The sequence below is a fragment of the Myzus persicae genome, unplaced genomic scaffold (genome assembly GCF_001856785.1).
Source record: "Myzus persicae strain clone G006 unplaced genomic scaffold, MPER_G0061.0, whole genome shotgun sequence".
NCBI lineage: Eukaryota > Metazoa > Arthropoda > Insecta > Hemiptera > Aphididae > Myzus > Myzus persicae.
Window position 1 is genome coordinate 34,040 of NW_019103984.1, and position 13,574 is coordinate 47,613.

At 26.7% G+C, this 13,574-nt stretch overlaps 1 protein-coding gene across 2 annotated transcripts in view; it reads right to left on the reverse strand.

Moving 5' to 3' along the window:
• Positions 1-3,232: 3,232 nt before the first annotated feature.
• LOC111037211 (GATOR complex protein DEPDC5) overlaps positions 3,233-13,574 on the reverse strand; it is a 33,418-nt gene continuing 23,076 nt past the window's right edge. For both annotated transcript variants that reach the window (XM_022319617.1, XM_022319616.1), the window contains exons 16-27: positions 10,074-10,248; positions 8,854-9,063; positions 8,712-8,782; positions 8,515-8,601; positions 8,214-8,427; positions 8,027-8,138; positions 7,808-7,957; positions 5,293-5,453; positions 5,049-5,220; positions 4,189-4,323; positions 3,890-4,080; positions 3,233-3,445 (exon numbers count right to left, since the gene is read on the reverse strand). In XM_022319617.1, the coding sequence (XP_022175309.1) occupies positions 3,251-3,445; positions 3,890-4,080; positions 4,189-4,323; positions 5,049-5,220; positions 5,293-5,453; positions 7,808-7,957; positions 8,027-8,138; positions 8,214-8,427; positions 8,515-8,601; positions 8,712-8,782; positions 8,854-9,063; positions 10,074-10,248 (1,873 nt within the window). In that variant the 3' untranslated portion in view covers positions 3,233-3,250. The remainder of the gene's footprint in view (positions 3,446-3,889; positions 4,081-4,188; positions 4,324-5,048; positions 5,221-5,292; positions 5,454-7,807; positions 7,958-8,026; positions 8,139-8,213; positions 8,428-8,514; positions 8,602-8,711; positions 8,783-8,853; positions 9,064-10,073; positions 10,249-13,574) is intronic.

The window sequence follows — 13,574 nt, forward strand, 5'->3', positions numbered from 1 at the left end:
AGTCTCATAATAATATATCCATAAGATAAAAAATATAATTGATGTATTTCTTCTATAACAGACAATTACTTATTTACTTTGTTAAACACTATCCTATTTTATACAATACTAGCCGCCATCAGAAACTCGTTGTTGTGAAATTCGGGGGCTTGTGAGACTCAGTGTGAGTGGGTGGTGACGGCAGGAGAAGACAATGTCGTTGAAATTACTTAAAAAAGTCGTTCCTGTTGTGATGGGTGGTTAAAAAACAAAAAATTGAGTGAGTGAAAAGGATTTTTTATAAGGCTTGGCTGAGTCGTTTCGAAAGCGGAAATGTTTGAAATCCAGTTTTAGTGTCTAGAAATCTCACATCGCCCTTGAAAATCGAAAAATTGAATAATACGGTTCCCCGTCGTGCGCCCGATGCTTTTTCGTACTTATGTAAAAAAAATGTAAATTCAAAACCCGTGTCCGAACGTCTAGAAAATCAGTCACCTCAAGTGAAACTTAACTAAGTACCTTTGTAGTTTATTTATATTGTGTGGGTATAGAAAGTAAAGAAGACATATAATTGTATTTGGCATGATAAACCAAAGATCTCTTAATCATACGAACAGCGAGCAACACACACATTTTCGTATCAATTTCATAATGTAAACATCGCAACGATTATGTTTACGGTAATAATGAAGATAGCAAAAACATAATCATTAGAATTTTGAAAAATTACGTAAAAAATTCAAAAAGAAACCGAGCTGTTGTGCTTAATCATAGGCTACCGGCGGCCGCCGATTTCGTTCTCGCCTGCTGCACTACGTTACACGCCTTATTACGCCTACACCTAAGGGACAACTTTTTCAGATGAATTCCTTTGCGAAAATTCGAGCATTTAAACAGTTTGAACTCAGCGACAAAAAAAAATGTATTAAATATTATTTAACCGATTGAATTCGTATGATCTGACCATTATTATTATTGCATATAGTTAACAAAAGAGATGTCAATAATATCATGTTATTGAATGCGAATGTGCACTGACATTTCTGTTGTTGTAAAAAATTTAAATGTTTTTACAATATACATTATGCATATTGCATATACCTATGTAGCTATAATATAATTAAGATATAGGTACATAAATATATTAGCAATATACAATTGAACGTTACTCATTAAAATACCTATGTAGGGTACCTATATATTATACTATAAAATCCAATATTATATCATAACATTAATGGTCAGTTTAATATATTGTCTTTTATTTATTATTACCTACTGTGTAAGTTTGAGAAAATGTATTTAAATCAAACCACAGAAATGAGTTTTCATCAAGCAACAAACATTGGTTTTATTTGTTATATGTATATTATACTCGTAATAGGCAGTCTACCTATGTAAAAAACAATAGCCGTGTACCTACATCATTGAAATTGCTTAATAATTTAATTTAATTCTTATAATGCTTATACAATTTGCATACTCTATTAAATAAATAATATTCATAACGCCGTCGATGAATTGTTCCGTAAGACCGTAACTATATCACATTACACAGTTGCAGAATTTATGCTTTTATTTAGGTATTTAACCACCAATATAGGCTACTCATAGTAGCAGCGCATACTGACGTTCAGAACACCGTTGAAGAACGGTTTTGTTCTAAATAGGTACATACAAGGCCATAGACGGGGAGGGGTAGGGTTCAAACCCCCCGAATTTTTTTTTTGAAATAAGATTTATTTATTTTTTTCATAAAGACTAATTTAATTTAAATAATATTTTTATACTTGCATGTTTTATTATATAATATAACATATTTATACTATAACCCCCCCCCCTAAATATTTTTCTGGCTACGGCCTTGGGTACATACATTATATTATTGTGTTTAATTTAATATTTAACCACCAAAAGGTTTGACCACCAAGGACAAAGCAATATGTTCAATATTAATTTTGAAAAACTGTTTATTTAATCCATGTAGTAACGAACGGCTTCTCTCTACGAAGACGATCGGTTTTTGAACACTATTAAGCTATTAACGCTATTAAGCGTACGAACAGCACATCCACATATCCACAGGTTTTAAAAGAATAAATTAAGCAATTTAGACAATAAGGGCGATGAAAAAAGGCCGAAAACGAAAAGGCAAAAAAATGAGTAAAAAATATAAAGCGAGTACAAGTTTTTGAAAAAACAATGGATGTGTTAAATTTGAAATTAAAATAATTTAAATTCAGTGATAAAAAAATCATAACAGTTCTAAGCGAAGAAAATAAAATTTTCGTGTTGCAGCGTCAATATGCCCTTATTTTTTTTTTTAATTTATAAATATGAGGGGAAAAAATTATTAGTTATGAATTTATGGGATAGTACACACGATTTTTATTTCAATTTCTTTAACTAATAATTAAAAACATTATTTTATTAATTAATATGTATTTTTAAACATTACAATTCACAAACAACGATTTTGATAAATTCTCAAATTTGAACGACCGCCTGTTATTTGCCTACATATTTTTGTACACCGAAAAGCTCCGCTCTACATTAACCGAAGAAATTAGTGCGTATTTAAAATATAGTAAACTATCACAAGAAAAATCTTCAGGTAAATTATCCATTGTCATTTTTTCTGCCATCATAATTTTTGAAATGTTGGATAGTGTTTTAAAGCCCAGATTCTTTTCAATAACTTGTTTAAATTTAACGAAAGTATCGTTATCGTGATGAAAAATATTAAAACTTTTCTAAAAATAAATATATGGTCCATTAGCCGTTATCGGGCCGCCACGGTCGTGGGGTTATAATAGGTCTTTTAGAAGTAGGTAATTTACTTTGTCAATTACATAATATTTAACTCAAATATGCAGTTAATAACAAAACAATTGTAAAATATGCAAATATATAAAAAAAAACCCCAAAATATGCAATTATATGCAAAATAAAATGTTGTATTTGGATTTGTACAAGTATAATTCAAATTTGTAGCTGATCTAGCAATTTTTTAGTCCATTCAGTAAAAACATGCAAATGCATGAACTTCCGGGCCCTAGACATAAGTATAAAAAATAAAACACACATTATTGTAAAATTAATACATACATAGCTCTGCCCAGAACCTAAAATACAAATATATTTGCTTAATAAATATAGTTTATGGTTTAGCAAAAATTTAAAAAATACTGATTTATAGTTGGAACTTAAAACAGGAAAAAAATTAGGTAAAATATTATAAATGAAACACATGAAACATGCAATATTAAATTTATTCTTGGTGTTTAATTGCATAATGTTCGTCTTTACAAGATTTCCAAAAGTTTGATAACCGTTCATCTTTATTACTACAAAAATATCTAAAATCTTCCAATAGTTTATTTTGAAACTGTTCATCACCAGTTGCTGGATTTGACGATTTCCATCTACGACTTACCATATGATTCCATGCCCAAAGAAAACCAACCTAAATAAAGAATCAATATTATTAAATTCTAACACTACAAAGAGGTATAATGTTATATTGTTATATATAATGTTGTAGTTCAGTAGCACTGAATCAAAAACTGCTAGTAATATCAGGCTATTTTGAAAAACAAAACACATTTCCTGTATTTTACAGTTTTGGTTTTGCAATTACTTAGTTCGAAGTGTCTATAATAATCTTTGATATAATAGTTATAATTTAAAAATTACGACACTATTCATGAAGCAATTAATTTTTTATTTCTCTTTTTATATTTTTTAACTAACATAATTTTAATAGATAATTATATACAATATATTATGTTTCATAAATAGTTCATTTATACAACCTAAATTTATAGTTTCTGAGTAACTATGATTATTTACCTTAAGATGTATGCTTTAATTATAAGTAATATTTAAAAAAGTGTTACTTTTAACTAACCCTTTTTTCTATTTTTGGATCATTTTCTTTACTATGGTACACATGCCGTGATATATACTCCATGTGAGGGCTAAATTGTAATTCTTGCTGATTACCACTAGCTTCTAATTCATTTAACCCTTGATCGGGAGAATCATTTTTCTCTTTAGTTTCTTCAATCAAATCAGAAAGTATTAACACAAACACATTGCCTGTGAATAAATTAAAAAGTATTTATTTATTGATTACATTTATTAAATTAATTATTGAAGGCAACACTGTATAGCATTTTAGACTAGTTAAATATATTATTTACTAACCTGTAAGATGAATATATTGATTATGATATGATTCATTTCCATCAGTTTTTGAATTACATATTACAAACCCAAATCTGTAAAGTATAACTTCTTGGAATAATAATAATCTTCGAAGCCATGAATCTTCAGGATATTCTATATAAATATATGCAGAAGTATTATAAATATTTTTAAGTAGGAAAAAATAGCCATAAAACTTAATAATCTAATTATTTTATTAACTAAATGTTTCTATTGAGCAATGATATCAAAAAACTATATAGTTTTTAAAATAAATTAATATATAACTTTTTAATATGTTTAAAAAGCTACAATATTATAAAATAATGAACAATGAACTAATGACTATTGTGTATAAGCAAAAATTTGAATTTGAAAATAGGTGAATTCATCTTCTTATCCAAAATTTAACTATAGTAGAAATTTAATTAAAAGATATTTTTATGTTGAAGGCCATTTTATTCTCTCCTACAATTTTACAACAAAAAGTGTTTGGTTTAGAACATATTATTATTCGTAACATTGTTTATTTTTACTGTGAAGAATTATTGTAAACTAGCTGGATGGAGTTACATCAGTACTATCTAAATTTATTGAATATTGAATACTGTACATACTACAATATTACTGCACTAAAATAGAAATAAGCTAGATATTTATTTCCAACATATATATTTATACATTGTATTACTCAAAAACAGCATGAAAAATTGTGAAGAAGTAATTATACTTATAAACTATTCAAATTTGTTTTTATTGTTAAGTATTTTAAATTTTAAATATAATATAAGGAAACAGTTAAATTTTTGTGGGTACAAAATGAAAATATTTTTTTCTAATAATAAAATTAATTTTATTACCATGAAATAAACAATTTTTTCCTTCTGTTAGAAGACATTCCAAATTGAGAGGTACAAATACTGGACCACGCAGAGGATCAGATTTTAATGTATACGGTAAAGCAAAAGGGTCAGCAGGTAATGGTATCAACTGAAATCCACCAGTTTGTGCTTTGCGTGCCCAATTATACACCTAATAATAATGTGAAGAAAAAAATGGTGTAATTAATAAAAAATAAAAAATGTCATTCATTATATTTTATACCAAATCAGCTACAACTGAACCAGATGCTGCTACCCATCGAGCAATAATTTCATATGCCTGATCACAACGATAAAGTGATTGATATCTGGCATGACCCCACTCAACAAGATCACTTTTACTATTAACATCCATCTCTAAATGAGCTTCTTTGTACCATGGCACTATAAATAAAAAAAAATATAATATTATAATAAATATAAATACAAAATATTTAAATGTTATACATTTTTGTATATCGATCACTAAACATAATTTTAGTAGTTGTATGAAGAAAACAAGAATTTTTATAACTTTAGTTCAATCATAAGACCTAGCAGGTAAAAATCATACTTAGTTACTAACAACAGAGGCATGGGAATTTTTTTTATAAAGTATGTTTTGAGCATAAAATAAGGCTTTTCTTCTTTGGTAGGTGTTGCTGTTGACATGTGAGCATGTGCATAAATAGCCTGGTACCAGTATACAACACTGCACTTATGTCTCACACTAATTAATAATTATCAATTACAACTAACAAATACCATGGACTGTGGCAATTAAATTGCAAATTGCCTAAATTATTATTTAATTATTATTTAATATATTGCCCATTTTAAAAATACAGGTTAGGGGGTGGCTTGTTATAAGAATACCAGAAGTGAAAAATCTTGCTTATAAATGATTTGAAATCGAAAGAAAGAAAGAGCATAAAAAATAGTGGGAGAAACGTGTAATAACGAGAGTTTTTCAGAACCACTTGATATATTCAGATCTGATACGTTCATTGATATTGCAGGTGCCGTATAGCCAAAATTCAAATTTTATTTCTAGAAAGTAAAGCCATTGTTAAAGACATGTCTATCTTCCAAATTAATAAAATGTCTTCTGTTAAAATGAAACAAATACATTAACACCTGATCCATTCAAAGAAATTTGTGATTGGTTATCAGAAATTGATATGATTCAGTTTAAAGATGAGTATGTCAAAATCTTGTAGCTATAATACCTGGTTTGAAATGGCCATGGCCCTTTGATTCAATTGATAATTGTGATGACAAAATTACAATATTTCAAATTTTTATACCTATAGTAAAATTAACAGTGAAAGTGTATATACTCTGAAATCAATTTACAAACTATTTAAACTATTGAACTTCAGCTATACCTTTGCAAATGTATTTTAGCACTGAAAGTTATATTGCCTAATAGTTCTGAGCGAATTTACAAAAATGAAATTAAGAATAACTAGATTAAGATTTACAACAATTCAAGATTAGAACTTATAATGCTATTTGCCTTGTGTGGACTAATTTAAATTGATTAGTAAATTTGATTGGCTAGTGGGTAGGTGAGCTTATGGAGCTTGCTCCTGGAATTTTGGAGACTTAAGCCAAAACTGTACAGGCGCTTTAAATATCTGGGTATTTGTTTGACTATGTAATAATACATTTTAAAATAATATTTTTCTTTTATTATTTTGCCATGAAAAAACACAAATATTATGCTTCTCTTATGATAAAATTAAAAATTATGTCTTTGACTTTACTGATTTTATTTCTGTAAAAACCTAGATTGCCTAACTTCTCTTTAATTTAATTGAAGAGTTTTTTGAATTTCTACTTTGGATACACACAATTAAAAATATTTAAATTTGTAAAATTTGTGTGTAAATATGGGCGTCGATAAATTGAGTCCCTAGTATTTTGAATTATGTAATAGTGCTAAATACTTATAACTATCATTTTAAAACATACAAAAATTAACAGTTTAAAAATGGGCATAACTTACTTAAAAATAACATCAATAAAATCCTCCTGATGCCCCAGATACTATCCTAGCCATTACATTTTAAAAGAGTAAATTCATTCCAATTAAAAATATTACTGAGTAAAATGTATTATTGTGAACTTCAAATGTTGTATGTTTGTAAGAGACAACAAATGGCCATGTGGCATCCTCTTAAGCTCATGGATTTTAATATTTACTCATTTAATTTTAAGAGATTATTTACTATTGTATTATTAATTTAAAACTTGACATTATTTACCAATTTTATTATTATTATTGACAATATATTTCATAATATTAATTATTAATTAATGTTATTAATTTACAGCAGTAAATATTTTAGATGAGACTTAATTTACCGCTTTCATTTTTTTAAGAGGAACTCAATTTACAACATACATTTCTTTTGTGCTTTACCTAAAAATAATAAAATAGGATTGAATTTACCAAATCCATTAATTAAACCATTGCCATAAAAATATATTTCAAAAAAATGTATCTTTTAAGATTTAGAAAATATGTCAAGGACTCTGAGATTTACCAGAAATGAAATTGGACCAGCCAAATAATCATAATCTTGTCACAGCAAAGGTATTAAAACAATATTTTTACTAGAACTACCTTAAATATATTACTGAACAGTTTTCTTTTTAAGAATTGTTAAAATTATTATTTTTATTATTGTTTTAGTAGTTATATAGTTTAGGCTCCAATATTTGTTTCATTCTCTTGATGTAAAATAACTAACCTTCACGGCTATTTCCATGATGCAGGGACTCTGGAAGTGACAAATTATCCATTAGGAAGTCTATATTTTTTGGGTAATCAATAGGCTGTTTAACTTCCACTTCAACCCATTCATTTTCAAATGCTTGAAAATCATGTGTAGGGAAAGAAGCTAAAATAAAAATTTAAAAATAATAAATTAAAATTAAGCTAAATAATAAATTATAATGGTATTATTTACGTTGACCGGTAGGTGATTCACACGAAGGAAAATAATACAAATAAAACCCATCAATGAAAGGATGAGAAAAATCTCCAGATGCATGGCAAATTAATCCTTCGCATAAAATGTCCTAGTAACAGATCAAACAAATATTATAAAATTAAAATTAATAATTTAGAAAATTTTAAATAACTTTTGTATTAACCTGTAAACGTTGAACAGCTTCATCTCTATTATTTAATGTCTTTAAATTGTTCATAAGCCATGTAATTGCATCATTACTAACAAAAGTATTTTGTGGTAATCCCATGTGTCTATTAACAAAACCAACACCAACCTGTGTATTACATAAATGTTCTACTAGCTCGACGTTGGAAATATTTTCTTTTAACAATTCAGTGTTAATTAAATTGATTGGACTGGTAAAATTAAATAAAACACAAATTATAAAAAATACATATTTATTATTCATTAGTCAAATAATTTCAAATTTTTTAAATCTATACCTCTCAATATCATCAATAATTTCATCTTGAACAGGATTTTCAGGAAATAATGATACGATTGCTTTATCATAAACATTAGAACCTGACCTAAATATATATAAAAAAAATTACTCTTCAATCTCAAAATCAAAATCATGACTAATTGACATTTAAAAATGTATTTTAATAACAAATTGCAATCATTTAAGTGAACAAACCTTGGACGAGGTTTATCTAATGGACGTATAGAGTTGACACGATCTCGATAAGGTGATGTATCACTTGAACTCTAAAATGTATAAATGGGTATTTTTTTAAAAATATTCTTTTAGTAATTTAAATAATATATTCAAAACTAACTTTAAGGCTGACTGTTGTTGATCTTTTAATACGATTTACCCAAGTTTCAATAAATTTAACAAATTTATTGGTAAAACTAACTTGTTCTTTCATTGTAGGTATTTTATAAATATCACAGTAAAATGTATCATCCAAATGACTCATAATAGTTTTTGTAGCATCTTGACGCCAAGGGAGAAGATACATGCGAAATCGCCAGTATTTTAGTTTCTAAAAAAAAAAATAATCAATATACTATAAAATATGAGTTACCTTTATATCTATTATTTCGGCTGCATACGAATTGGCGTCTCAGAAAACGAAAATAAAAATCGTGATATTTGAATTGCGTTTGTGGTTTTTGCACAACATATCCGAGTTGCGTCCACAATTTTTTCACGACATATACGAGTTGCGTCCCGGTTAATAACTGATTAATTGGATATTACACATAATATGTTCCTTCCCACTTTTAGGTTAGAAGTCCGAGGACTGTCATTTGTATAAATGGTGTGGTTAAAAATTGCAATTATATTTTGTATAGTGTATATTATAATATTATATATTTTAAAATGAAATGTTGATTTTAAAAAGTGGTAAATTTTTGTTTACCAATTTTTGAACAAAGTCAAGACATTTTTTATTGTTTTTAAACTGAGTCATAGTTTTTTTTAATAAATTCTTGAAATATAATGTTGACTTTCAAAAATGGTGAGGTTAAAAATTGTAATTGTATATTGTGTAGTGTAATTAGTTAAAAAAAATTAATTTCCAACTGTATTATTTTACAGGTAAGATATCCATAACCGAAGTTATCTACGAGTTAATTACCAAACATTATACTTAGTCACTGACAAAGTGACAAACCCGTGGACACAATTCGTACATTTCACGAGAAAACCGCGGACGCAATTCGGATATGTCGGAATAAAACCGCGGACGTAACTCGGAAAAAAATTAATTTAGGGACGCAATTCGAATGCGCCGATTATTTGATACTGTCAATATGCAAGAGGACGATTGGCATTTATATCAATAAAATGAGCAATTATGACTAATTAGATATTATAATTAAAATTAGTTATTTTTATTATAATATTTATAATATTAGTTAATATAAGCTATACTTATGTAATTGTATACAAATATCCAAAAGACAAGTTTAGTGTTTACAATGATACAACGTTTTATAATTTTAATTAGGTAGTATGATTTTGGACCATGTATTATAAAAATTTAACCTCGTGTAAATCATAGTCCATATCCCCACGAGCACATAAATAATGATCCATGTAATTCCAATTAAAATTTTCCAATTTTTCAGTAATAAATGATATCCATGAAATTCCATAAGTTGAATGGTCTGGAGCTTGAAAACGATAGCGATATTGTATTTCAAATGTTGCATATGGAAATCTAAACACCAATAATATTAAGCCATAAATATATGGGGTTACAAATAATTATGGAAGTAGGTATAAAACGTTTAATATTAAATATATATTAATGTAAAAGGTGATCTATTTAACATAAGACACTAATTATTTCTCAAAAAGAATTAACATTTTTCAAATTTTTCTTTTTGAAATATCAAAATTTCATAACATTTTAATATTTTGGTAACATCTATTATTTTAACACTTTTTATTTGTACTTAAAACCGCAATTAAATTTTTGATTTCTAAATGGTAACATATGTATACAATTTATTAAAATTAAAAAGTATATTTTATGAATTTTCATATTGATATAACTTCTCAGAGTTTGGTTTTTTTGAAAGCTATACTGCTACAGTATTTTTCATACGTAAAGACAAAGAGTTAAACATTCTATACATTTGTCCAAGCTAAAAGTGTTTTCCATAGGAAGGAGATACACAATCGATCTATACTTATCAACCCTCTACTAATAATAGCCCAGGGAAATATCTTTGTAAGTTATACATTATTATAATAACTAAGAATGCTCGATAAGCAAGAACATTGTTTGTCTCGAATATTGATAAGTACCTAAACTGCTGCAACTTTTACCCACGATTAAAAATAGAATACCATATTCTTTAAGCACATTCTCTACCATAGACCTTATACTATACTACTATAGACTGGATTTTTTAATATATCAAAAGTGAGGACTGGATTTAATAGATATTGCAACTTTTTATTGATATCAGGTAAATCATATCTGATTAAATATGCACACAAATCGGATTAATTATAGTCTTTCTATTTAATATTAAATTTTATATTGTGACTTTTTGCAATTTTCAACAGCCTGACAAAATATTCAAATTATTATGTTTTAGGTAATTTTACAATAAAAATATAACTACAATGTAAATTTCCACATGAAGATTATTCCTAATAGTAGAGAAGAAGCGTTCAATAAATACGGCCAAACACTCATACAAGTGTTATGATGTTATTAATATATCGATAATAATTAATTTATCAGCCAGTGTATTACAGGCCTTGATGGGAAAGTAGTTAAAGATTAATTTTACCACTCTGCACAATCTATATAGTATAAAATAATATTTTACAGGTACTCCAAATTCATATAGAACTAAAACACACATTTTCAACCAAATAAATACAAACTGTATTTAAAATACAATTTAATAATAAATATAATAATATAATTATAACAGACAATAAGATTAGATAGGATTTGTCTAGGCCAGGGCGGTCCAACTAGAGGCCCACCAAGCTTCTTTTTTGGCACACCCTAGAAGACTTATATTCCAAAAAAATCACAATAGTAAAATACAACAACTTAATATGACGAATAATTCAGCAATAAAATCACAGAAGTCGGAGATGCGGGTTTTCCTGAACGGTATGAATACTTTCATAATAGTGAGCATTCTCTATTCCTCTAGAGTCTAATTACTTATCAGTATTCACTAACTAGTCGAGTGTATGATGTACTTGTGTGTCAATATAGTTTAATATAAAGTCCATATGTTAAATTGTGTTATTATTTTAACCATGTCCAAATGAAAAACGCAAATTCAACAATGAAAAAAGAGAATTTAATTTGAAATGGAAACTTATGTATATGTGTATTGAACATAACAATAAACCTATCTGTGTCATTTGCTTATAAATTATTTAAGTTCCAAAATAATACAATATAAGTAGACATCACACGAACATGCACAAATCATGATAAATATACTGATGACTAAAGACCGGATTTATGTTTTTACATATCGTTACTGGGTCTATACAGTCTTACGAGAGTAAAAAATGTGGATGATTCGTTCAATTATGAATGCGTAGAAAAAAGTTTTTTTTTTCATATTTGAGAATATTTCATGGGTATAGAGAATATTTAGCATATTTTGGAATATTTTGTAAATTATGAGAAAAAATGTCTATTTATTTTTAATTTTAATATTACGGTACCCAGAAAATTTTTTTTTGAACATTTACAATTTACTTTTCTTTTATCAATTTGATAAAAAGAAAACACGTAGTGTTATCAAGATCTATCTATAAATATGTTATAGCGCTAAAGTGAATCAACTATATCAAAAAAACAAAGGTTGCCAAATGTTAGAAAAAGTTGGGAACATTTTATGTGGAAACAATGAAGATCTCCCAGAAAATTTCACACCTAGAGTAGTTGCTGACATGAAGTTTGCTCCTCTAACATCTGTTGATGTTAAGCGTTCATTTAGTCTCTATAAACACATATTAAGCGATAGAAGAACTAGCATGAGTACAGATAATATGGAAAAATATATTATTGTTAATTCATAAAATAAAATTTAAATTGTATTTCAAGTTTATATTTTATTTTTCAGAAAGTAAATATTTACCATAGTATTTAACAAAGGAATATTGTTTTTTTTATTTTATAAATGTATTATTATTTTGGATTCCTAGTTACTTCAGTGCAATTTCATTATGCAAGTGTAAACCACTTAACTAATTATTATTTAAGGATTACCTATTGTTTAAAAAATTGTTTTGTTTTATTATGATTTAATATATATTAATATTATATTTGTTATTTTTTCACACTGTGACTTAAGTGATTAATACAACTTTTAATTAAAATACACCAAAGAAATATTGTTTTTATATTTTAATATTAGACTGTTATATTTATATTATATCCCTATTTTCCACTCTTGCTAAAGTGCAATAGTATTCCATTAGGTATAATACGCAACTTTTAATACCTAAAAATTAAATTAAAAATTTAAAAAATGCATATTAAAGAACACAATGATGTTTATTGAATATTTTAGCATATTTTAGCATATTTGTGCATATTTTATAAATTTTTGAGAGAATATAATGAGAATATTTGAAAGTTTTTTAGAGAATATTAGCATCATATTTTGGGTATTTTAAGAGAATATAAATCCGGTCTTAACTGATGACGCTCGGCTTGCATCATTAAATTACCGTAATTCAAAATTTAAAAAAAAAATGTATTTAAAAAAAAACAGATTTAACAATCGTGACAATTCAATAATTTCTTATGAAGTGTGTTTAGAATTAGTCAAACAAAAAAAAAGACTTATTGACGGCTAATTAATTGTGCAATAAAAAAGGCAAATTCTTTTGGAAACAATGTAATGGCAAGTAATTTCGAAACCAAATCACTTTCTCATCAAACTGTTAGTAGAAGAATTAATGAAATTAGTGACCATGTATCTGGAATGCTTTGTAAGTTGATATAGAATTGTAAGTGCTATTCTTTAGCAATAGATGAAAGTAATGATA